General features: G+C 41.1%; 1 protein-coding gene across 1 annotated transcript in view; it reads right to left on the reverse strand.

The window, feature by feature from the left end:
* SLC17A7 (solute carrier family 17 member 7) overlaps window positions 1-26,394 on the reverse strand; it is a 49,318-nt gene extending 22,924 nt beyond the window's left edge. Inside the window, exon 1 of the mRNA XM_015810236.1 lies at window positions 26,333-26,394. Coding sequence (XP_015665722.1) covers window positions 26,333-26,394 — 62 coding nt within the window. The remainder of the gene's footprint in view (window positions 1-26,332) is intronic.
* Between the last annotated feature and the right edge of the window lie 1,524 nt (window positions 26,395-27,918).

The following is a 27,918-nucleotide window of genomic DNA, read 5'->3' on the forward strand; positions in this document are numbered from 1 at the left end:
GCTATCTCCGAGACCGCCTTCTGCCGCAGATTCCCTCCCACAGGCCGGTACGCTCCCACAGAGCGGGCCTCCTCAGGGTGCCGTCGGCCAAGCAATGTCGGCTGGCGACCCCCAGGGGGAGGGCCTTCTCTGTGGGTGCCCCCACCCTCTGGAACGAACTACCCCCCGAGATCCGGACGATTCCGGATCTCTTAACCTTTCGCCGCGCCCTCAAGACATGGCTTTTTCAACAAGCGGGCCTGACCTAAGGTGAGTTTTAAATAGGGACAATTTTTAAACAATTTTAAAGAGCCACAGCTACTAATATTTGGATTTTAATTGGTTTTTAGCAGGGGAAAAATTTTTTTTGTACAATGTTTTAATATGCTGTGAGCCGCCCTGAGTCCCATGGGGAGAAGGGCGGCATATAAATTTAAATATAAATAAATAAATAAATAAATAAATAAAATTTTGTTGCCACATGAGTTTATAACAATATTTATTATATATTGATTAATATTATAGAGATACACTGGATTTTATAATAATCAATGTTATATTCCTGTTTTAATGTTTAAACTATGAACTTGGGGGGTGGGTGGGATTTTAGAGGGCCTGTTGAAGAATTGATATGTTATATCAGACAACTGTAATTATTTTCCTATGATAAGAGCCATGGTGGCATAGTGGTTAAAATGCAGTACTGCAGGTCAACTTATTGCTCACTCCAGCAGTTCGATCCTGACCGGCTCAAGGTTGACTCAGCCTTCCATCCTTCCGAGGTTGGTAAAATTAGGACCCAGATTGTTGGGGGCAATAGGCTGACTCTGTAAACCGCTTAGAGAGGGCTGCGAAGAACTGTGAAGCGGTATATAAGTCTAAATGCTATTGCTATTGCTATATCTGACGATTTTCATTTTTTGTGAATAGCTACTTTCCTCTCCTTCCTCCTAGGACAAGTTGCCAGAAAATTGTCACTGTTACTTCCCCTTTAATCAATCTGTCTTAGGTAGAAAAGACCTAACCTTGAACAAATTGTAACAAAGGCAAATTTTGCATTAAAATTCTTAGGAAGGAGCCCTGTTCAAAAAGTCTCTCTCTTGCTGGAATAACGAGGAAAATACTACGTTAATGCTGACACAGCTAGCAAAAACTTAAGGCTGTCTCAGTCATGAACTAGATGTGAGAGAAAGGCAAAGACGTGATGAAGAAAAAAATATTTGTACCATAATTAGGTGTAATTGAGAAAAAAAACCATATTATTTTCTCCTTTATTCCGATGCCCAAGAACCATCTCAAGCTGTGCACAATATAAGTAGTCCCAGTGGTGGGATTCAAATATGTGAACAACCGGTTCTCTGTGTGGATGCTGCTTCCAGAAGTCCATTCTGGGCCTGGGCAACAAAAAATTAGCTACCGGTTCTGCCAAAGTGGTGCAAACTGGCTGAATCCCACCACTGGGTAGTCCTCAAATTACAACAATTTGTTTAACAACCATTCAAAGATATGATGGCACTGAAAAAAGTGATTTATGACCAGTTCTTGAAGTTATGACTGTCACAGGTTGTGGGTGCTTGCCTTCAGAAGTCGTGGGTGTTTCATCACTGGAGGTTTTTAAGAAGAGACTGGATAGTCACTTGTCTGAAATGCTATAGGGCAGTGATGGCGAATCTTTTAGAGACCGAGTGGCCAAACCGCAACCCAAAACCCACATGTATTGCAAAGTGCCAGGGCCGCATCAGCATTGTGGTGCCCTCAGGGGGGGGCAGGGGAGCGTGGCTCACTGGGTGGGTGTAGCTGCAGTGGTCATGGCAGACTGAGTGGGCGTGGCCGGGGTGGGCATGGCCACCTTGATGTTGCTCGTGGGGGGATGCCTGTGGGGACTTGGCAGGATTGGGGGAGATCTAGGGGGTCTCTGGTGGGTGAGACAGTGGGCAGGAGGCTTGTCCTGCGGGGTGAGGCAGGGGGCAGGGCAGGGGTGCCATTGCCACAGGGCAAGGTGAGGCAGGGGCTGGGGCGGCTGCTGTCTGACACCATTGGCCCCCGCACACAGAGGCCAGCGAGTGCATGAGGGCATGCTCTACCACCTCTACTTGAGCTTGCTAGCCAGACGTTTTGCCTCCTTTGTGCTGGATGGGGCTGCCGCTCTGGGCGCTACCGGTGGCCTATTTGTTTGATTATTGGTTGTCAGGATTATTGGTTGTCACCCAAGAGGGAGGGCAGCCAAACTGGAAGGCTCAACCAGTCACTTCATTTATCACATGCTTCCCCAGAAAAATCAGCACACCACCAATTGGCAGTGAATCAGAACATAGGTAAGACAGGTAGAATAGAGGCTGGCAGTAGACAGAGCAGTTCTGATTGGAGGGTGGGGAATGGAAAGATTTATACTCCTTGCAGACAGCTGGTCATTTGCATTCTTTTGGAGAGTCATTGAGGCCACTTGGAGGTTTATCTATGTCCTCAAGGCTGCCTGAGTGATGCAAATGGGTGTGGAGCCTTCTTGGAACTGCTGAAAGGACTGTGTTGTAGACTGAAGATAGATGATGTTGTATCCCTCCCGCTCCATTGAGAGAGGGCTATTGGTGGGAAGCGAAACGTCTTCAAAGAAAAACAAGAAAGTCCAGTTGCCTCTTGAAAAAGCACCTTTGGGATAACCATGACCTGGATGACTGAGAATCTCCATAGACATCCAGGTTGGTTGTGGTGGACCCTGGCAGATCCTTAAGATGCTGATTCCTGACAGCGTGCTCAAGTGAACTTTTAAAATGGTCATATTCCAGGATTTCAATATTTCCATCAATAATTCTTTCTGCCTGTCCTGAAGAAGATTTTCTTCTGCTGGCTGGGCTCTATTCTCTGCCCTTTGCCAGAGAGCGTGCTGCCTACCTCTGGATTTTGCACAACTCTGGATATGATCCCTTGTGCTGACGTCAGCTCTAGGTGGTGGAGCCGGCTGGCAGCTTAGGAGGAATGGTTTTAAATATCCCTGGCTGTGCTGTCCTCTGCCAGCAGCTTTGCTGTGACCTTGAATAGTACCATAAGCTTCTCAGACTCCAGGATCTTGCTTCTCTTCCGCCTTATAATATCCATTCTAGGTACTAGATACTAACCACAGGGGAGAGCAGAAACGATCACAGAGGCTGAGTATTTCTATAATCATACAGAAGATCCAGCACAGACTGGCAATACTTAATTTTCAAGGTGGTTTCTCAAAAGTAAATCTTATTAATTTTGACGGATTGTCCTCCAGAGTTAGAATTCATACAGCTTCAGCCACAATAGCTTTGATGCTGCTCAGGCCTTTTATGAACTCATCAAATCTTTTCTATCTAGTGACCTCCAGATGTTTGTGACCTAAGGATCCAAATGTATCCCAGATGCACCAGGCTGGGGAAAAATGTTCTTTGCTAACATTTCACACTGGAAAGATGGGATATTAGTCTGTGGTTTTGAACTTTAAGGCAATGCTGTAAGTTGGTATCTTGTTGAATGTTCTCCAAAGTGCTAATTTGCTTCCAGTGGGTCTAGAGAGGGCTTGGATGTAAGCATTTCCTATTCTGCTATGTACAAAAACTTCATCTTCCTATAAAGTCAGTATGCCCAACCAAAGAAGCTAGCACTACAGGGAGTCCTCAACTCACAACCACAATTGGGACCAGAATTTACATTGTTCAGCAAAGCAGCTATTGAGTTGTGCCTGATTTTTATGACTCTTTTTGCCATGTCTATGGAGAGTCTCAGTCACCCAGGTCATGGTTGTCCCAAAGTTTGTTTTTTTTTCAAGAGCAACAGGACTTTGTTTTTCCTTGAAGACTTTTCACTTCTCACCCAAGAAGCTTCTTCCGTTCTGTCTGAATAGGGGAGGATGGAAGGATTTATATTCCTTGCAGTCATCTGGTCGTTAGCACTCTTTCTGAGAATCATTGAGGCCACTTGGTGGTTTATCCATGCCCTCAGGGTCACCTGAATAGTGCCACTGTGTGTGGAGCCTTCTTGGAACTACTGAAAGGACTGTGTTGTGGACAGGAGATAGGTGGTGTCGTATCCCTCCCCCTCAGTTGAGGGAGCACTGTTCAGTCTGAATGTAGATGGCCTCTTTGAACCTTTTTGCCACGGTGGTTAAGCGAATCACTGCAATTGTTAATTGAATCATGTGGTTGTTAAATGAATCTGATTTCCCCCACTTACTTTCCCTGTTAGAAGCTGACTAGATCACAAATGGCGATCATAGGATCCCACCACCCAGGAGCCTGCAACCATCATAAATACGTATCATTGCCAAGCATCCAAATGTTGACCACGTAACTGTGGGATGCTGTGACAGTCATAAATGTGAGGGCTGGCTGTAATTCTCTTTTTCCCCCAATGCTGTTGTACTTTTGAATGACTACGAATACTAAACGAATGGTTGCAACTGGAGAACTACCTGCATATTGTTACATAATTCTCTTTTAAAAAATTCTGTTCATCTTCGAGACTGCATCTTTCTCATTTCTCAAAGTCTATTCCCTCCCCAATAATTAGGGTCTTCCCATTCTCCTTTTTAAAAAAAACAACACTTTTTTTTAAATCATGGGAAAATTGACACAATAGCTGTTCTTTCGGGCATCATTTGTGTAGATCAGTACGCTGCATATCCCTCTTAATAAGATGGGGACAACATTACTTCGTTTCAAGGTGGACTGTAGATTATAGTAACTGGTTACCTGGAATAATATGAGCATGCTTAGAGTAAAATTGGACTCTAGTCACGATATAAAGATAGCAAAATGGACCAGTACTTTCCTCGCCATTAACATAGAATGCTAAATATGATATAAATGTGACTAACGCTAGGAATCTGAACTTACATCTTCTCTTATTAAAAAATATTGCAGGTGGTCCTTGACTTACAACCATTTAGTTAGTGACCATTTGAAGTTACAACAGCCCTGAAAAAAGCAACTTATGACCATTTTTCACACTTACGACCATTGCAGCATCCCTGTGGCTACCTGATCAAAATTGGACCCCGTGGCAAGTGACATGTATTTATGACCGTGTCCCAAGGTCATGCAATCGCCTTTTTGCAAACTTCTGACAAGCACAGTCAGTGGGAAAGCCAGTGGGAAAGCCAGTTCACCGCATTGTTACCAACTTAACAACTGCATTGATTCAGTTAACAACTATGGCGAGAAAGGTCATAAAATGGGGGCAAAATTTTCTTAACAACTGGCTTGCTTAGCAACAGAAATTTGGGGCTGAAATGTGCCTGTAAGTCGAGGACTACCTATATTTGAAAACTTCTATTGACCGAAGGAACAATAGGTGTGAAAGTCAATATCTGCAGTCCCATCTAATGATGACCTCAGGATACAGATGATGTAGCTTGTACAATAAGAGGAATAAATAGTAAAGGATATGAATGAACAAAGGGCAGGAATGGAAAAAAAGCATCTTTGTGCATCTAAAAGAAAGAGAAAGGAGAAGGATCTAACAGAACTAAATCAAAGTGTTCTGACCTTGCAGAAAGAAACTGAATAATAAATGCAGAGAAGTGAAGATGTAGGTTTAAATATGAAAGAAAGTGCTTAAACCTATGTCAGAAATTAGGAATTGATATCACCTAGGTTATTATGGATGCATACGAAAGTAGGAATCCGTAGATTTGTAACAATTGTACATTACTTTCCAATGAATGGCAAATAATCGGGGGGGGGGGAGATGAATTTGGGTACAACTTGTGCAACATTTTGAATGAGTGTAATCCTGGGGGATAATAATTCTGCTAGATGACATAAGTGATGGGTGAGAATGAGATGAAAGTACATAGAAAAAATTGCTCTCAAGAAATTTGTAGACTCAAAAATAAGTGAGAACGATGACTGGTGAGAATCTGCTTAGCAAAAGATGTGTGGCTTTTTTAATGCCGAAGTCTATTCATTTGTGCACATGGCAGAGGACATCAGAAAGGATATGAATTACCAACAGAATTTGTGAAGAATTTACAAGGGGCGAAGAATGTGGGAGAGGCAATATTTGGGAGTCTCAAGGGTGGCTCTTGGGAGGGAAGTAGATTGAAAGAAATTGGATTGAAAGTAGAATGACCACAGATAGTCCTTGACTTACAACCAAAACTGAGCTCAGAATTTATGTTGCTAAGTGAGAATTTTGTTAAGTGAGTTTTGTCCCATTTTACGACCTTTCTTGCCACATTTGTTAAATGAATCACTGCAGTTGTTAAATTAATAACATTAGTAATTAATTCACTTAATTGTTAAGTGAATCTTCCCTATTGACTTTGCTTCTCAGAAGATCGCAAAAGATGGTCATGTGACCCCCCCGGACACTGTGACCATCATAAATATGAACCAGTTGCCAAGCATCCGGATGTAAATCATATGACCATGGGGATGCTGCAATGGTCTTAAGTGTGAAACATGGTCATAAATCACTTTTTTCAGTGTAACTTCAAATGGTCACCAAACAAACTGTTGTAAGTCGAGGACTATCTGTATAGGAGAAAAATCTGTTATTGTTATGATCCTCCAAGTCAAACTTGGTTCCTAAGGACATTATAAACAAATCCATGCAGCTTTCCTGCCAATATTTTTGGAAATGGTCTAGAGATACCTTTGTGGGGGATGTTTTCTTACTTCTCAATATAAGATGGTGTTTCTCAACCTTGGCAACTCAAAGATTTATGGACTTCAACTCCCAGAATTCCCAGTCCCATTTCTGGGACTGATGCAAATGACAGTATTTACATCATTTGCATGATGATGTCATATTGAGTGTTACTTAAAAACTTCTATCAGTACTTATGCTTCAACTTGGAAGATTTGTTTTATTCTATATCAAGGTTTCAGTAGAAATAAGAAAATTAGTGTAATTCAGAGAGAATACTTGTCAAAAAGAAATAGGTGGGGCTGCAACAAAACCTATATTGGATTTTGTTTCATTTCCTTTTAATTTGATTTAATTAAATAGCTCTGAAATGATTGCTCTCCAGTTATGCATTTAATAATTCTCCCTATCTGTCACCTGAAAATTAGTTTGGCAATAACTGGAGATATGTCTATATACTCACTAGGAATCACCAACTTGATGGCACATATAATCAATAACTTTTGGGACATTCTCAGCTTACATACAAACCTTTTGGGGATCAGTTTTCAAGTTCTTTGATACTTGTTCTTACAATTATATATATTTCTGGATACCTAAACATTATCCTGAATATAAAGAAATTATCTTACTTTTGGCTGGATTTATTTGACTTCCACACTAATAGGCATTAAACTTCCTAGGTTTATCTTTTTTTTGCAAATATGCAAGTTAACTTGAGTTGGAAATTCTATCACCAATGCATAACCCAAGCATTTCATATTTCTCCAATTGCTCTTTAAATTCTGTAAACTGATCAGAAGATTATTTTTTTCACCAGGATTTGAACTTTCTAAAACACCATTAGGAGACTGAAGGCTAAAATGATTAGGGGACTAATCATATAAAGAACTGTTGCTGGAATTGGGTATGTCTAGTTTAATGAAGAGAAGGAACAGGGAGTGACATAGCAGTGTTCCAATATCTCAGGGGCTGCCACAAAGAAGAGGGAGTCAAGCTATTTTCCAAGGTGCCTGAAGGCAGGACAAGAAGCAATGGATGGAAACTAATCAAGGAGAGAAGCAACCTAGAACTAAGGAGAAATTTCCTGACAGTTAGAACAATTAATCAGTGGAACAACTTGCCTCCAAAAATTGTGGGTGCTCCAACACTGGAGAATTTTAAGAAGAGACTGGACAACCATTTGTCTGAAATGGAATAAGGTTTCCTGCTTGATCAGGGGGTTGGACTTGAAGACCTCCAAGGTCCCTTCTAACTCTGTTATTCTGTTATACCATTTTCATGCCACTTCCTTTCATTCCTGTTTAACAGCTCCTAACTTCACCAATCACACGTTTTCAGATCTCCCTGATCTGGGATAACTAGTGAGGCTTACAAATCCATCTGTATTTTATTTTGAAAAAAAAACCCCTTGAATATTATTTCACCCCATGGTATTTGGTTTAGCTTCAGATTCCAAGTCCCAACTGTTCCCCAGTGTGATTATCAATATAGCCGGATATGCTAGCATAAGTGGTGTGCTACCAAAATTCTGTGAATCCTTCTCCACCTTTGCCTTCTTCTTCCATATTGTTGTTGTTCATTATATTTCTGATCTTTTGGAAGATTGAATAAACATTTTGGGGGTGGGTGAATTAAAGAGTTTTTATCTTTTGCAAACTGGCCAAAGGTAACAATTCAGGGCGTGCGGTTGTTTTATCAATGTTATTTTCATCCTCCCTCTTTTCCTTTCGCAGCGTTAGTGGAACAGGTGCCAAAAATGGCACTTTGTCACATTTCACACATAAAACTTCTAAAATAGAACAGAGAGATAAAGAGGGATGCAAATTAAATAAGGCAAATCTTTCTTCCATTTTTTTCCCTTTCTTACAGCTGAGTACCTTCTGCTGTATCCTGTTTTTTGCAGGATGGTGCCTTCAAACACCAAAATGTCAGGCAATTCTGATCCTAGCAGACTATGAATGTGTATGTAGTTTGAGTGTGTGTACAAGATTGCGGGCGGGAACATATAGATGTAGTGTTAAACGTCAGCATATCATCATTGTGGCCAAAGCCTCCATCGCTCCCATTTCCACCCTACCCTCATACATCTTGTCTAGCAAATATGCAATTAAAAAAAACTGAGAATAATGCAGGATGCATAACATATGCATGCAATCATGTTTAGTTCCCCTCCTTCCCAGAAGCATTTTGCTAAGAAGCTGTCACTGGCAGACATTGTGGGTGAACTTTATCGTCTGCATTTTGTTGAGCGTGACACAAAAAGAGAAGGTGACAAGTGAACACGGAGAATAAAAGTTCAGGTGCACCAAAAAAAACCCCCACCAATCATCTTTGACGAGATGGCCTTTCAGAAATAGGAGGATACAACCATTCCAGAATGCTGGAACTGGTTCACGAAACTCCTTTCTTCTCTGCTCTTAAGATTGCTCTTTCATGTTGTTTCTTTTTGTGTTCTTAAGAGTGAAAAAGCTGAGCCATCTTGTCTTCCGCCCTTCATAGATTACAAGAGTTCAGCAGGTACTGAATTTTCTCAGAGATCTTTCAGACCGAAGCATAGCATTTTCACCAGAAATTTACCAGGCAACAAAAAAAGTTAATTTTATTTCAACTTTCTGGTATTTTTGTTTGCACATATAAAATAGTGAAAAATACATATCCTGTCATGTAGTGTGAAATATACAATACTAATGTCTACGGAGATTCTCAGTCATCCAGATCATGGTTGTCCCAAAGGTGCATTTTCAAAAGGCATCTGGACTTTTTTTGTTTTTCCTTGAAGATGTTTCGGTTCTTATCTAAGAAGCTTCTTCAGTTCTGATGACAGAACTGAAGAAGCTTTTGGGATGAGAAGCAAAACGTCTTCAAGAAAAAACAAAGGAAGTCCAGTTGCCATTTGAAAAAGCCCTTTTGGGATACCATTCTAATTATCTTAAGGTTTTTGTTCAAGTGTCTTCCATTCGACCTGCATAATTCAAAACTTCCTGTGTCTGCTCCTTAATTTCCGGCTGCAGGTATATTTGATCTGTTAATTATTAAATGTGGTGAAGAAAAGATTCTAAGCAGCAGCAAGATTAAAGTACCCTCCCCCCCCAACTGAAGCTTTTATAATTATTTTAGGCCAAAAGGTAAAATTTCCCTCAAGTCAAGCTCAATTCCTGATGACTAATGAATACATCCATCCATGCATTCATTATCTTGAAAACCTGGAAGTGCCTTGTGATCATCTTCTACTGGAAAGTTTTTTTATTTCCCAATTTTAGGATTTCCTAGTGATTTCCCATTCAAATTTTAACCTTTTAAAGTTTTTTGATGAATCGAAAGATACCAGTTTGAAAAACCTACCATGATATGAGTTGCTGTGAATATAGGTAGTCCTCGACTTACGCCATCAGTTGAGCCCAAAATTTCTGTTGCTAAGTGAATCATTTGTTAAGTGGGTTTTGCCCCATTTTACGACTTTTCTTGCTTCAGGTGCTAAGAGAATCTCTTAAATTAAATTAAATTGGTAAAACGGTTAAGTGAATCCGGCTTTCCCCATTGACTTTGCTTGTAAGAAGGTCGTAAAAGACGAGCACATGACCTCGGGACACTGCAACCGTCGTAAATATGAGTCAGTTGTCAAGCATCCGAATGTAAATCACATGACTATGGGGATGCTGCAATGGTCCTAAGTGTGGGAAATGGTCATCAGTCACTTTTTTCAGTGCCATTGTAACTTCAGCACTGAATGAACTGTTGTAAGTTGAGGACTATCTGTAGTTTGTTTTGGCAAGACAGCAGGCAGCATCGGAGCCAAAATGCTGTGTGTTCATAACACACTGAACCACAAACTAGCCAAAGGACAAAGTATGTTAGCGTACCATATAGTGTGGGATCTGTATGATGTGAGGTATGATTCTGTACCTTATTCGAGTTCTGAAAATTGGGTTAATTAAGAGGAAAGCAACCTTGGCTCTTTTATGACTCGTGGACTTCAACTCCCAGAATTCCTGAGCCAGCCATGCTGGCTCAGGAATTCTGGGAGCTGAAGTCCACGAGTCATAAAAGAGCCAAGGTTGCCTACCCCTGAGTTAATTGGAAAAAAAAAAACCTGATTCTGTTATCACTGCTAAGCATGTTGTGCAAAAGGAGCCCATGAAATGCCAGTCCGAGTCTCCTGTCTGAGTGCCTGAGGCTCCTCTGCTTTGTCCTGCAGGCTTCCCTGTCATGCTGGGTAACAGAGGTGGCCAAGAACTGCAGGATGCCTTTTAAACTTGCTCCAGGCCTAGTTGAATAATTCATCTCATTCTGGTTCTAAATGCTTCCTTCTTCATCTATATTTCATGGAACTAAACTCTCCCCACTTTTTCTTATTTCTTTTTTTAAATCACAAAGTGTTTAATTCTCCTAAATTCTTTAGACATGGGGACAAATCTCCTGGAAGCTTGCAGTAAGTGAAATATGAAGAAATATGACTCTTCAGACCCTTTTTATAGATTTGTAAGGGCACGTCTTCAGCTATCATTGAAGATCTTTTATATATTATTTGGAGATTTGCTCGGATCTGTCTGAGGAGGAGGAGGAGGAGGAGGAGGAGGAGGAGGAAGAGGAGGAGGAAGAAGAATATAAGAAGCTTACAATCTTGGACATGGTTTGCAATTTACACTGTTTTGGTTTATTCACAATAAATTGGATTTGCACTTCACACTAAATCATGGTTGACAGTGATAGACATGCTAAAATCTGGCAATCTTGTTACAGTTGTGGGAATACAGCAATTGACCGACTGATCCAGGGGTGTCCAGCCAGCATGGGAAATTCTGGGAGTTGAAGGCCACAAGCCTTCAAGTTGCCAAGGTTAAATATCCTTGGACCGACTAAATCAATTGGACTGAATTGGCATTGACCTGATTCTTGCTCATCAATGAAGCTCATCTTCTCAGACCTGAAAGATGTTCACAAGGACGTGTTTTGATTCCCTTCCTTTGGGAAACCAGGAAGTTGGGGGTTCAGAGGCAGATCTTCCTGGTAGCTAACCTATCTTGGTCAAATACCTTTCCTCGCAAGACTAGGATTACCCCACCCCCCTTATCCTTTGAAAAAAGGTGAATATTGCAGAGTCTTTAGACCCAAGGTGGGGTTTTGTGACTGTTGGGTTAATCTGGTTGTTGTATTTTTATATATTAAGATTTTAGTCTTATATTTGATGTGTTTATGATTTTATAGTGCTATTTCTATGACAATAAGCTGCAAAGAATCTACAACTGGAGAGCAATATCTATTCTATGTGTGAAATAAGTGCTATCGCTCCCAAGGAAAAGATATTTGGCTTCTGTCTGGTTTCTTTCTAGTGAGTTTTGATCTTTTTTTAATTTCCAAATGCTTTTAATTGAAACGTGACTTGGGTTTTTAATGGTATTCCCTCACTTATATTGAACTGAATTGGATCAGCCTGAATCAATTCATTGCACCATGAAGCCTCTCCAGTGAAGAATGTGAACAGTAATCAACCGCCTGGTGTGTGTGTGTGTGTGTGTGTGTGTGTGTTTGTGTGTGTGTGTGTGTGTGTGTGTGAGAGAGAGAGAGAGAGAGAGAGAGAGAGAGAGAGAGAGAGAGAGAGAGAGTAATATAACAATATTTTTAAAGGTGTGTTTTTGTATATGAAGCAACTTGAGAAAAATATTTTTAGAGGTAATTTGAATTCTTGAAAAATATGCTAAGATTAAAACCTTCTTGGCTTTAAAGAGGATTAAGTGAAATTTGGGAGTACTATAGACCAACAAATAGCTAAACTGGTATAAAGGAATTTCCTTATTTACAGACTGTATTCTCTTAATAAGAACTGCTTGTTTGGGCAATTCCCAGAACATCTGATTGTCCCTTGGGAAAACCACTTGGATTCTGAACTCTTTTTCTTTATAAAATGCAGCCATCAAAAATGAATAAGCAGAATCTATTAGGTAAAAAAATGTAGCAAACGATTATTTGTTTACTACAATATTACTGTCTCTTTAGAGAAATTATACTTCTGCATTTTTCCACCTCTGATACCAAAAAATATGTTCTTTGAACACGGCCTATCAGCCCTGCTAGGTAGACCAGGTGAGGAAATCAATTTTGCAGAAAAGCTACAACTACTTTTACTGAGATTATTAATAACACAATCTTGCAAGTCTAGTTATCTTCCACCTCCCCTGGCCCCATTCTTATACCCCAATGAATTAAGGAGACATCTGCCTGAGCCACTTCAAAATGTTATCTTGTTTCTCCTGGCTAAAAAAATGTTTCCACACTTTTTGCCTAACCAATGACCTCTTCATATTTCTGTCAAGATCACCTTCCTTACTTGGCTCTTTTATGACTCGTGGACTTCAACTCCCAGAATTCCTGAGCCAGCCATGCTGAGGGGAAAGGGAGAGGTTTCCAAGCTGAACCATGCTGGCTCAGGAATTCTGGGAGTTGAAGTCCAGGAGTCATAAAAGAGCCAAGGTTACCTACCTCTGCTCTACGCCAACAGCTTTTGATTGTAAAAATCTGGATAACCATTAGATGGTAACAAAAATGTTTTCTGTATCTTTCTGCTATTGTCTCAGGTTACCCATTGCATATCTTGGTAGCATATGCTTAGCACCTGTGAACTCCTGGCATGTTTGACTGTGCCGGAGGATGTCTCTGAGATGTTGACATTAAATAAAAAATAGCTTGATAAGCTAATTAGATCCTCGAAAAGAAAGAGGTGAGACCTTTAAGGCCAAAAGGCAGTTTGCAAGGATATAAAGGTACAGAGAGATATAGCAAATATCATATATAAATTCAGTTTAGTTTCTCTTTTAATATATTTTTATGTTGCTTGCTATTTCTTACTCTTTTTCTGCACTATGCAAAATATTGCTTATTCCAAAAGATGTAATAGTAGGTGGGTTGGTTGGATGAATGAATGAATGAATAATAAGATTATCTACCTACCTACCTACCTACCTACCTACCTACCTACCTACCTACCTACCTACCTATCTATCTATCTATCTATCTATCTATCTATCTATCTATCTATCTATCTATCTATCTATCTATCTATCTATCTATCTATCTATCTATCTATCTATCTATATCAGTTGCCCCTGCTATGAGCAGAGAGAGAGAGAGAGGTTGAGATTTAGATAGATTTAGCTATATAGGTGCCCACAACAGGGACAATTGGTATCATCTTCACTGACCATCAGTGCTCCCCGGGCCATAGGTTGGGAATGTTGAGTTAGGCGGTAAATCCTCAGTTACAAACCACAATGGCTGAATTCACAGAATTCAATTTATGTGACCACCCAACTCAGACAATAACTTGGGACAGCTCACAACAATGTTAAGTTGATCACAACATGAAATACCTCCTAGCTGATAGCCATCGTAAAAACTAACCAATAATAAGTAACATAACCATATCATGGATTTTACTTGACCATCCGATTCTCACGACCTGGCTACACAGCCATGTTTTCAAGGCCTTGCAAAAGGCTGGCAGATCATTCTGGGTGAATGATGTTCCAAAGGGCAGGGGCAGAATGACAGAAAAAGCTAGTTTCCTGGGTCCCACAAAATGGCAATGCTTAATTAATGGGAACATATCATGACTTTCCTGCTAGTTATAATGGAACAGGAAGAGGTGATTGAGAGAGGCAGTCCCACAAATAACCCAGCCCCATACTACAAAGAGCTTTATGGGTGATCACTAGCACCTTTAACTGCACCTAGAAACATACAGGTAGTCCCTGACTTATGACCAAAATTGGGACCAGAATCTGCACTGCTAAAAAGGCAGTTGTTAAGTGAGTCATTTTATGACCTTTTCTGCATGGTTGTCAAATGAATCCAGCTTCCCCCATTAACTTTGCTTATTGGAAGATGGCTGGGAAAGTTGCAAATGGCAATGACATAACTCTGGGATGCTGCATCCATCATAAATACTTGCCAGTTGTCAAGTGCCGGAATTTTGATCATGTGACTGTGGGGATGTTGTGATGGTTGTAAGTGCAAGGACCAGTCGTAAATCACTTTTTTCAGTGCCATAACTTTGAACAATGGCTAAAGAAATGGTTATAAATTAAGGACTACCTGTACTGATTCACCCAGTGCAGAGTTGTAATGTGAACATCCCAAGGAGTGCTTTCAACTGTCTGTGTCATTGTCATTTAAATTGGCCGCAGCTTTTGGATGCTCTACAGGGGCAGCTCCTTGTAGGCTGCATTGCAATAGTCTACATGGGAGATGACTAAGGCATGCGTGACTATAAACAGAGCCTCTCACTCAGGGAAAGTCAGACTTGGCAAACAACACAAAGTTGTGTAAAAATCTTCCTGGCTTTCCTTCTTGAACGAGAGATCCCATGTTGGGCACCAGTTTTGTTTTGGATACTGTAGCCCCAACCAGAAAAAGAGATAGACTGTCCTCAGAACCAGGGGCCCTAAAACTCAAAGACCCTAGGTCAGTGATGGTGAACCTTTTAGAGACTGAGTGCCCAAACTGCAACCCAAACCCCACTTATGTATCATCGGGTGCTGGGTGGGCATGACCCATTGGGTGGGCGTGGCCAATTGGGTGGGCGTGGCTGCAGTGGTAACAGCAGACTGGGTGGGACTAAAAAGTTCAATCAATCAGTTCCAACTTTACGAAATCTTTTTTTTCCCCGCGAGAAGTTGAAATTGACTGATTGATTGAAATTTTTTTTTTTTTTGCACACGGCGGCGGAGACCTAAAGCGAAAAGGTTTTATAAAACCCAGCTGAAGGCCTAGGACTGGGGCGAGGGCGCACGTGCCCACAGAGAGGGTTCTGCGTGCCATCTGTGGAACCCGTGCCATAGGTTCGCCACCACGGCCCTAGGTCTTGCCTTAGTTGGGTTGAGGCCTGTTCTTCCCTAGCCAAATCCCCAGTTTCCACACACAGAGCCTCTGTGGCATCACAGTGGTCAGCCCAAAGTGGAGTTGTGAAAATGAAATCGCATCTCACTTTGGCCATGTCATGTGGGGAATTCACTGGAGAAAACAATTAGGTTTGGAAGAGTTAGCAGTAAAAGGAAACCAGGCCATCAACACGGTGGCTGGACACTATCAAAGCTGACACCAGGCAGAGCATGAAGATGTGGAGAGACCCGGCCCATAGAATCATCAAGAGTCAGACTCGACTGAATGGATAACATCATCATTGGCTTGATATAAAAGTTAAACAGCAGTGGGGAACTTGTCAAGCCTTGTGAAGTACTCCACAAAGCAGGAGCTGTGGACTAGGCCTCCCTTCCTCTAAATCAACACCCAACTGGAGCCAAACCAGAGGAAGGAAAAAAAATCAGGGCAACACAATGCCACTCCCAAGCCCCGAAGCCAGATCAGAAGTATAACATGATGAAGGTATCAAACGCTACCAAGAAACCAAAAACAGCCAGCATGGATGCACCACCCACATCCCACTGAATCTTATTAAGTAGTTTCCTTGTTTCTTGATGCTTCATCAATCCTTCTACTTGTAGCTTTTACAGTAAAATTTAGCATGAAATCTGAACCCAGTCATAGAACTTTGCTAGTTGAAATCAGTTGTACCAAATTAGTGAAGACACTCTTAAGCCCTATTCCGTGATATGTTGAGGTTGGGTTGAATCCAGCTTAATCATAGCTGAAGACGTGCAGAAAGATTTCAATGAATCTGAGAACTGAGAACTAAAAACTAATTGTGGATTCAACTCATGGGGTCTTTCTTCCTTGAGATTTCTGAATTGACATAATACTGATTAAGATTTGCAAAAGCCAAGTTTCACAGCAGATCAATACTTTTTGCCAAGACTCTTCTGCAAGACTACCACAATAAGTTGAGTAAGATAAGAATGAACCTCACAGTTCCCACAGCCAATCTTTGCAAAAGGCTCGTCAACAAGCTAGCCTTGAAAGCTCAGCTATTAAGCAACTGTTGATTAGACAGGAGCTGATCTTCAACAAGAATCCACTGACAATTCTTTCAAGAGTTCCTCTGCATGTGAAATGAAGCAAGGGAAGATTGGCCAGGAGCCAATGACATGTCACTTCAAATAAAAGCTCACGAACAGAAACAAACAAAGCTTTCGTTTGTGGGTGGCATCAACAGATGGGCAATATGATTTGGCTTTGTGTGTATGTGTGTGTGTGCGTGCACCTTTAGGAATGGGACATGCTAATATTAAAACACTGCACTTGACTTTATGATTGAATGAAGTTGAAAGATACAAAGAGCACACAGAGAGACAGGGGAATAAAATGTGTAGTTATGTACTACAATGACTTGTCTCACAGGGCATCCTAAGCTGAAACCCAATAAACCAGATTATGGCTTAGCCTATTTGTGCAAATCCAGTCATTATCCAGTTCCTTTCCTTTTTTCCTTTTGTACTTTTAAATTAAGTAAAACCATCCTTCTTACTTGGGACATCATTTTAGATAACAGAATAAACAAACAAACATCAAGGAAATAAATCAAAATAATCAAGATTAGTAAAAGATACATCAGGATAGATAGATAGATAGATAGATAGATAGATAGATAGATAGATAGATAGATAGATAGATAGATAGATAGATAGATAGATAGATATAGACAGACAGACAGACAGACAGACAGACAGACAGAATAAGATAATGAAAATAGAGTAAACTGCACATTTATATATTGGAACAATACAATTCTGAGGAAAGGAAATTGTGTTTCCATTTATCTAAGATAAATTTAAATTTATCTTTTACATTAAGCACAAATTAATTTAGGATTAACTATTATTAAATAATCTAGGTGATGTGACATTTGTTCTCAATAATTATTCCCAATCATTCACCATACTAATTCTACTTATTAGGTGGAGATTGTGTTTATTTCTACATTTTCCTACAGTTTGGGAGTAAAATAATGGTTTTTTTTCTCTCTCTAATTCATGACATTGCTACCCTGTCCATAACAATTAATAGGTTTGTCAAGGGATCAAAGAACAACCAATGCCTTGGAAGTTTTTTTATTCTGTGCAAGTTAAAAAAAAAAGTTATTACAACTCTTAAAGCAGTCATCCTTTTTTCCACTAATATAAAAAAGGAACTGCTGAAATAAATAGAGCTGCTTTACATGTGTGAAATTTGGAACATTCTTTCTTAAGAAATATGCACAGCCCTAGTGTTTACTCCTTAATGCCTGAATTCATCACATCTTGAAAGTTTAATTCAAACTGGTTTCTGGATTCACATGATATGTTCAATCATAAACTACCCAAAGGGGCTGTTTATGCAACCAATTGAGCCACTACAGATCAGAAGAAAAACCAAAACAGTGCAACTGATTATTCGATTATTCGACCATCTCTCTGAAGGTCAGAGTTTGTAACAATATGTGGGAATGGCCTTGGGAGACAGGAAGAAGAGCTGCAGATGGGACAACTGGCAGGTACAGATGTCTCTGCCCACAGAACCAGGGAGGCTACAGGGAGAAATACTTTCAGCCTTGCAGGATTCTGTTAACGTAGCCCTTACAATAAAGATAGAGCAAGTACTCCTGGTTGTGCTTCTTCTCTGAATGTCATCCATGTCATGGTTGTCCCAAAGGTGCTTTTTCAAGAGGCAACTGGACTTCCTTGTTTTTTGAAGGCATTTCGCTTCTCATTCAGGAAGCTTCTTCAGCTTCTTGGATGAGAAGCCAAACGCCTTCAAAGAAAAACAAGGAAGTCCAGTTGCCTCTTGAAAAAGCACCTTTGAGATTCTTGTTTGAATGATCCCACAAGTATAAAGAGGTTACTCCAATCTTTCCCCTCCAGAATAGAAGCTCAGTGCGGTTGTCCTCTGCCTTAATCACTGTATCACCAAGACCAGGGGTAGGCAACCTTGGCTCTTTTATGACTCATGGACTTCAACTCCCAGAATTCCTGAGCCAACATGGCTGGCTCAGGAATTCTGGGAATTGAAGTCCATGAGTCATAAAAGAGCCAAGGTTGCCTACCCCTGACCAAGACTAATAGGAGGAAGGAAAAATGTTATGTATGTGTGCCACCTTATTGCTTATAAAGTAATAGGAAACAAACAAACAAAACATACACAACACAACACAATACAATAGGCCCATTTTGTGAATCGTAGGATTGCAACCTCATCTTGTCACACAGGCAAATGCCTTGATCCCTCATTAAACTTCAATAAGCCACAGAGGAAAAACCATTTTCCACTTTTTGATAAGTGATTATCACAATCAAATGCGGTGAGAAATAGGGGCTACCACCACTTCTAAGGCCAACTTTGCTTAATGTCATACTGGAAGTCCATTAATTCTTAACTGCATGGCCCTGCATAGCTGAAAACACATAACTTCCCCACATAATAATATTTCTTTTGTATTAGAACCAGACAGGATGAATTCCCACTTATTTTCCCCTTATGAGGATTTACTTTTCAAATCCATTTCCTGCCCCCATGTCCAGATCTAATATTGCCAAATTTTAGTGTATCTCTAAACACACCGTCCGTCAGTCTCACACACAGACATCCAAAACGCACACATCCAGGGACACATTATATAAGGGTTAGGCTATTGGGGGCAGGAAAGCCGAACAACATCTATGAAAAGATTTTATGCCGGATGCTAGACAGGGGATTAGCACTGGGGCCAGCTGTCTTATTCTCTGCTCGTGTGTACAAAATGCTACAAGCACCAGTCCGAAATCGTATCTGGCAGAGGACAGCTATACCACCAAACCTTTTGTTCCAATTGCTGAAGGCTCAGAAATATATTTACTAATGATTGAAATCACTTTGAAGCTCTGTGTGTCTGAGCCAGGTCTGCAGTCTGCATTAATGGAAGGCAAGAAGGGCAGAGAATCACAGGGAACAAATGATAGCAAAGATTTTTCAGATCCCTAACTAACCTCTGTTTCCTAGGATCCTTTAGGAGAGCAATGGATACCTTCACATAATATGTGGGGTCAGTATCATACATAAATGTAGGACCAGAATGTTTCCCTTTTTCCCTTAAACATGGTTAAATCTATTTTAGGTGTTACAGTTTTGTGTGTTTACTATTTCAGGGAGTGCTGGTTTTAAAATGCTAAAATGTGGTTCAGAGCTTATTATTTATTCCTTGTATGTGTGTATGTGTGTGCATGCACACACAAGCCTTCAAATTAGTGTTGACTCCTGGTGACTGCATGGATTAGGCCCTGCAGTTTTCCTGGCAAGATTTCAGAAATGGCTTTCCATTGCTTTCTTCCTAGAGCTGGGGGGGGAGGGGCTGGCCCAAGATCACCCAGCTGACTATGTGCCTAAGGTGGGACTAGAATTCACCATCTCCCAGTTTCTGGCCTGATGCTTTAGCCACTGCACAAGACCGGCTCTCACATTTAATAGCATTAGTACTTTTGTTTGGTATGTCTTATATCTAAATGCATAGTGCACAGTACCTAGGCCCATTTTCCCCCATAACAACAACACTGTAAGTTAAGAAAGAAAATGACTGGCCCCCAATCACCCACTGGATCCAATGCCTTACTTTCTACATCACACCAACTCTAACAGAAATGATTGTAGAATATAGAATATGAAATTGTGATGCTTTGAGGAGAATTATAAAAGATTTTGATGAAAGAAGTGGCCTTCTGTTATAAAATGATTTTATTTGTGCTTAAATCTTGGTTACAATCCATGAGAATGATGAGGAAGGAGCTGCTGCACTGGATACATAAATGAAACTAGTTAATATTTTACCAAACCAAATGAGTGACTTGGATAATTTTCTTATATTGGATTTACAAAAGAGACCTGTTAAAGTTGCAAAGAATTTTGTGAGAAGGAAAAAAAGGAAGTCATAATAAATCAAGTTCCATGACTTTATTTGAGAGGATTAAGGATTAAGATAGTTAAACATAAAGGGAAATAATATGAGATTGATTTATTTGATCAAGACTAAAAGAGATATGTTTTTTTCTCTAGTACTGATAAGGAGGCTTTACAGATTTGTTTATATATATATATATATATATATATATATATATATATATATATATATATATATTCACTCTACCTTTTCTGAACTTTCTATTTTTTCTTTTTATTCCTTTATTTTTTAATTTGTAATAGTTCCTTTAATTGTAATGCTCATTAAAATTAGTATTTTAAAGAAAGGTTTCTTGCCTTGTTAAGGTGAGGGTATGCCAATAGATACAATTCTAACCACCAAACTGGGATTCATGGAATTCTTTGGGGAATCTTGAATTCTTAAAGATCAGGCATAACAAGGATGTTTGTATGTAATATAGATTGTCAGGTGTAAACAACCAAACACTCACTGAGTTCAAAGCACTGAAAACTTTATTATTGCGATCTATACACAAGAATCCAATCAATTAATGGGCAAAGCTAAATAGGTGTTAGATAAGGGTCAAGGGAATACACTGGTAGGTCTCTCTTGTGGAAGCATAAAGATTCCAAACTGATGACACATTTATCCCCACCTTCCAGTTCAGTTTGCTTATCTCCTACATAGACCTGAGATTTATCTCCTGACAAACAATCACAAGAATGTACCTTTGATTCTCTGGATCTTCTGAAGAAGGCACCAACCTATTGAGTTGGCCATCTTTTCTGTTACTCAGAGCACTGTGTGCTCAAAACCAACTTGGCATCTCCCAGATGATTTGGACTGTGGCCCTCATTACCCTTAGAAAATCATGGTAGTGAAAATTTGTGGGAAAAAGTCCAGCACACACAGAGGGTGCAATGTCAAAGAAGGCACAAGTTCAGACAATAATTGAAAGGAGCTGGAACAATTTGGCTATTTGGCTGTCCAAATCTGGCATAAATCAGAACTCCTTATTTATTTTACTTTTAAAAAAAATCAAATATACTCAAGTCCTCAAGAACAAAACAATGGAAATGTTTGATTGAAGGAGAGGTGATATCATGAAATCAAAAGCCTCCTGTACAAAGTTATTTTGCATTTATTATTTAAATCAGGTATGCTCAGCCTGCAACCTATGGGTCACATGTGGCCCTGTATAGCGAGTAATGTGGCCCCGCAAGATAATAGAACATTAAAAAATAAAGGAAGTTTGTTATTTATATACATTAATTGTACTGTATATTTTATATGTGGCCTTCTTCACTCTGTGGCCTAGGTAAGCCTGGACAACTATGATCTAAATACAAAATATAGAGCAGAAAATGATAGACAGCCATACTGCAGAGAAAGATTTTTTCTCTACTCACCCAACTTATGGTGACTGATTTGCAAAGACAATCCTACTAAGCAATAGTTGTCTTATTATCTAACTCCAGTGTTACAATGTTGGAGAAGAGTCCTTCCCCCCTCTTTCTGAATTTCTCCCTCCTCTTCACCATGTTGCTGTGGCACTCTTTTCTTCCATTGCACACCACCCATGCACCTCCCTGGTTGCACACTTGCAGAGGGTGGTGAACAAGGGGAAGAGTAAGAAAGTGAAGCAAAACTGAGATTTCCCCTGTTAGCATGGGGACCTCAGTCTATCCCTGGTGAAAGAAAAATTGTCCTTCAAGACTCATCAAGCAAGGGCCCCATGTGTCTAGATAATATAAAGTCCTTGGCTAGTAGGGGAATGCTGAGGACTGAAGGGTTTTTCTGAGTCTAGTTCACACAAAACGCTAACACATAACTGGGTGATCTACTACAATATTCCAAATGACAATCTACCCATCCCCATTTTAACTAAGAGTGCTGCGTCAAGTAGCCACTTGCTGCTTTGTTACATTACCTGTAAAACTGAGGAAAATGGTTTATTTTGCCATGTTTTATTATAAGTGTGGTTGAATCACCTCTGGCCAAATATGTTTTATGGGCGCAGCTTGCTCCTGTCTTCCTAGTAGAAATTTGTAGCTACCATTCTCATATTTCCTCATCCCAAAACCCAGTCTTCTGCACTTTTTGTTAGTATCTAACTTTAGCCTCTTCCAAAGAGTAAACTTTAATTCCTAGCATCTCCAATGAAGGTTGTGCTAATTGAGGAATTCTGGGAACTGAAGTCCACACATCTGGACATTTCCAAGGTAGAAAACATAGACTTGTAACTACATAGCCTCATTCTGACAAACTTCTTAAAATATATAATGACTACTAAACTTCAACAAGTTTCAGCTGCTACATCATCTAATTTCTCCTTCTGGAGACCTTAGTGCAGTGGTGGCGAACCTATGGCATCGCGCACAGTTGATGTTGCAGGGCGCTGGCAGAGGGTGTGAGTGCCATGGCACTGCTGGGCTGCCTGGGCAATCTGTGGTGGGCCCTGGAGGCAGTGAGTGGCCCTGTGGGCAGGCGGGGCGGAGGCGGGACAGGGGGCGGGGCCAGTTTTGGGGCACTTGATCTCTAAGACAGTGGTTCTCAACCTGTGGGTCGGGACCCCATTTGGGGTCGATCGACCATTTCATGGGGGTCGCCAAGCAAGGCTGTCCGCCATTTTTTTTGTCCGCCATTTTTCCCCCCTTTTCCGGTGGGTGCCTTACCTCCCTTGGACTGGGCCAGCTGGTGGTCGGCCTGCTCCGTCTCTGCCGCTTGCCAGCTATGCCTCGGCCGGCGCAGGGGGCGGAACCACGCATGCGCGGCGCTCCTGGGCAGGGAAAGTCCTCGACTTACAACCGGTTGGGTAGTCCTTGACTTATGACCGGTTTAGTCCTCGACTTACAACCGGTTTAGTCCTCGACTTACGACCGGTTGGGGTTGCGGCATTAAAAAGGTTGAGAACCACTGCTCTAAGAGGTTCGCTATCACTGCCTTAGTGGAACTGACTTTCAGAATTCCTTCCCAATTTCTAAGGGCTGAAGCTGTGAGGTGAAAACCGGTGATTCTCAAACACACAGGTAAAACTGCATGGTTTCAGCGCATTGGTGTCTTCTATCTTGTTTTCGGCAAAATTACTTATCTAGCTCTATTATGTCTGTTAGTGCTGCTGTAAGTAAGTATCTGAATACAGGTTTTAATATTGGAATTTATGACCACGCTTGGCATGAAAGCTGGCATACTCTTGAATATTGATGAGGAATTTATTGTCATCCCTCCATCCCCACTCCCCAGTTTTAAACAAAGGTGCAAAAATTCTCTTGGGATTGGGTCCCCATCATTCCTTCAGATGCTTCATACTGTCTTTGTCGCAGGTGTTGCTGAGTCAGAATGACACACATCTTGTGCGGAAGACATCATAAGCTGTGACTCTGGGCTCCACCCTATGCCCTGTTTTTTTTTAAGTAGTAGCTAATTGATCGGTCCTGAAATTCAAAAGCTGTTTATAAAGAGATGATATGCACAGATGCATGTATTCAGGACTTGATACCATCCTGGGACAATCCAAATTCAGTCTGAAGAAAAACAGATTCTGCACCTGAATAAATTATGCAAAAGAAGCACATTTGCATATCTCTTCTATAATTTAATCTGTTTCTGCTACTAGGAAATGTTCCATTCCTCTACCTGCCTTATTCAATCTTTGCCTGGCATTCCAAAGTTCTATCTCTTGTTTTTCAAATTTAGCTTAGAAACTTGGCTTTGATTTTTTGTCTTTTTTTTTAACAGCAAAGGTTATTCTATATGCTGAGGGTGAGCCTGATTAATTTCATTGAACTGGGTACTCCAAATTCTTATGCATTCATAGAGATGCCTTACAAATCTTCATGTTGTCCCCAGGGAACCATATTTGCGGGAGGGATATTTTGTTGTCTGCATAACTATCCGTTTTAGTCAGAAGAGTTATGGAAGAAGTATATGTCCTTGTGAGTTTAAATATACTTATGGAAATAGGGGGGGGGGAGAGAGAGACAGAGCGAGCGTTCTCTAGCCACTTATAACTCTGGTGAATATTTTATGTTCCACTATGACGGTGCATATTTCAAACTGGAATCCATGCCAATTACGTAAAGCAATTTTGCTGTGGCAATCAGACTCCTCCCTCTGTATCTTTATGGTGGGCTGGGGTTTTATTTTATTTTTTCTTTGTTTGGCTTTGTTTATTTTTAAATAGCAATGAACTTCTCAGCTGCATCGACCGGAGCCTTGTTTGATCTCCTAGTACTTTAGAAGGCCTTGCTTGGAAGGAAGTGGAGTGGATGTGGGGAGATTTGGATAATAACTGATGAGCCATTCCTAAAGGAATATATCATCTTACGTTGGGTTTGCCTTAATGGGAATTGGACCATTTTGGATCATGACTATCCAAAACCTCTTTTTTCTCAAGATTTAGATGGTTGAGAATTTGATCTCAGGGTGCTTAATAGTCAAACATTCCTTTCCCGATTTGATTTCTTGTGCATTATCTTTCAGTTCAGGAATTGACAACATTTCGAATTCCTTGTCCTGCAAATTGAAGAAACTAAGATGAATTTGACAAGCTCATATCACCCCTTGCTATTTTAAAACCCATCCTCTACTAGCAAAATTATTCTCTGGACTGATACAAGGCTGAGCAAATGTAATAAAATAAATGAAAATATAATATTCAGCCCAGAAAAAGATTTAGGTATAATGGGAAATCTATGGATGTATTAAGGTGGTGGTAGCAGAAATAGTAATGCTGAGTAGTGGAAACATTATTGTATGGGGTGATGGGGTGGAGTGGAGAAATGGATAGATGAAGGTTAAAAATAGAAACATTTCTCTTTCTTGTTCTTTTCAATCATGGTTACTTCTCTCATCATCACATTCTGGTGACCAAATATATAATGTTTGGTAAATGCTAAAATACTGAAGATAGGAGCAAGGGGAGATATGAAAGAGTTTAAATGTGATTTGTAGAACTAGAAAAATGATTTCCCTATATATTTGAAGCATGCAAACACAGTGATACAAAATAAATTGAAGCATTCAGGTTTGTAGCCAAGAGATTCCATCTGGCTATAGAGCAAAGGAGAGATTTTTTTAAAAAAAATAACTTAGATAGAAAGTGGATTCTCTAAGCAGGGGCGCACATGAAAAAAATAAAGTAAAAATGGAAAAAGAAAGGAAAGCAGTTTGTGGTCTTCGGTGCATGCATGAAAAGCTACTAGAAAATATATATTATGCTGTGTGAAAATGCTAGTTAATCATGGTTGACCTCCAATAGCTGAGCACTCAGATAAGTATGCAATTATATATGGTTTGTATATTTTAATTCCACCTAATTAAATCAGGAGATCATATATAATTTCCACAATCCCCATTTGACTTGCACACAACACCCTAGTGAGGTAGGGAACTGACCTGAATTCAACCTCCATCCTTCCCCCTCCAATGAGTTCATTAACAAGAGACTGTATTTTTCAGATCTGAAGTGTTAGGATGAGGCAAGCTTGGTGATTATTGTGAGAACATACAAGAAATACAGCATCAACACTGAATGGGATGGCATTGCTCTAAAGACCTTGCTATGTGCATGTGTATCTGTTTAAGTGCAACCTCAGAGCTGGAAAATGTGTATAAGCTATAAGTGAGTAATTGAGAATACTAGTATCTGTAAAGTGTGGGCATTGCCTATGACAATTATAATGTCTTGCAAACCCCCCCCCCCCATTTTCAATTCCAGTTTGCCCTACAATTCAATGAAAGCGTAGAGCATTTACATGTACTGTTTTAAATAGTTGCAGTTTACGATTCAAACCCCGTTATTTCTCTTTTGGCTAGATGGCAGTAAACTTTGTCATAACAAACCCCCCCCCCATACACACACACAAATCTGTTTGCAGTTTCAAAGAGAGAAAAGAAAGCAAGCAGGCAGTGTCAAATTCTTACCTGTTTATCTGCCCCAAGGTCCTTCCAGTCAACTTCTTAAACTCTTCTTTTCGAAACTCCATGACGTTTTGCTTCCTTGGTAAAAGTAAGAAGCGCTGGGACGCTCCTGCCCCTCTCCTTTCCCAGTGTCACCTTTGGAGACACGGAGGTGAACAGTTACAGACTCCGCCACAACATCAGGAAGGCTTTTTGGGGAGGGACGGGGTTGCACAGCGATCTCAACCCGTTCCTCTCGCCCGATGCCTTTATTTTTCTCGTTTCGTGGGCTTCTTTCCCTCTTCCCTCGATTTTCGTTCTTTTCTTCCCTACTCTTTCCTTCCTAGCTCTTCTTCCTCCCCTTCTCTCCCCCGATCTCTGGGTTTTCTCTAGGACCCTCGAGATCTCTCAACTTGAGGAGCGGTGCGTGGGGATGCGACCATCAACGGCGCTGCCGCCTGGCGCCCTGCCCGATCCACCAACACGGCCTGAAGCGTCATGGGGGCAGCTCTGCCTCCGCGCACTAGTGCCCGCGCCCTGCGTGGGACGCTGCGGAGGGTCCCACTCTCTCCCCGCGCTTCCGCAGGCACCTAACCACTAGGGGATCAGCCTCTGGCAAGGGATCTGCGGAGGCGGCGACTCGGAGCGCCAGGGCTGGCTCAGATCGTCGGCGCGAACTTTCCCTGTCCCGAAAACCCGGACGCCGCCCAAGGTTGGGGTTTCAGCACCACGGAGAGCGACGCGAGAGTGCGCTACAGCGCCCGGCGTGAGATTAAGGGAATCGCGACCTGTGTGAGCTGAGAGTCGGGAGGGGGAGGGGGAAGGGGGACGGGCGGATAGAAGAGATTATAGGGGAGTGGACCATGGATGGGAAAACGAAAGGCAGCGAATGGGGAGGGAGGGTCATTAGTACAAAAACTGAGGTTCCGAAAGTGGAGCAAGAGATTCTAGGTACAGAAAGGATACCAAAAGAAGAGAAAGAAAAGAGAAGGGGAAAGCAGAAAGTAAGAGCTGTTGGAAAGAAGAAAAACTAATATAACGAATAGAAGTGACAACTTTATTTAGATTGAGGTCTGGATTAGGATCTGCTGAAAAGATGAAGAGAGAAGAGAGGAGAGGAGAGGAGAGAGAAGAGGAGAGGAGAGGAGAGGAGAGGAAAGGAGAAGAGAAGAGAAGAGAAGAGAAGAGAAGAGAAGAGAAAAGAGAAGAGAAGAGAAGCTTGGGCAGGACGCAAGACTTCCTTGCAAGTTGCGGCTGCGTCCCAAGAGAAGGCCGAGTAAGCAGCTCAGAGTCATTAATCTTTCAAAAGTACTGAACTAAGCCGAGACAGGAAGAAGCTGGGATGGGGTGGAGCGCAGTCGTGGCGGGGGTGGGGGGGGCAAGGCAGGAGTAAAGGAAAAAGAAAAGGGAGAGAGGTGGTGGAGGCAAAATTTTCTATCTCGCAGTCTCCAGTCTCTGGAGATTGGGAGCAAGTGGATGGCAGAGGGTTCTCTCTCCCACATTCAAATGTAAGCAAAGCCCTCAAGAAAGCGATGAAACGGGGGGGGGGCATTCCCATGAGGCAACAGCACCCGTTTGCAATCAGGGCTGGAGCTTGGAATAACGTGCAG

Source organism: Protobothrops mucrosquamatus, unplaced genomic scaffold, assembly GCF_001527695.2.
Source record: "Protobothrops mucrosquamatus isolate PMUCROS unplaced genomic scaffold, P.Mucros_1.0 scaffold8, whole genome shotgun sequence".
NCBI classification, from domain to species: Eukaryota; Metazoa; Chordata; class Lepidosauria; order Squamata; family Viperidae; genus Protobothrops; species Protobothrops mucrosquamatus.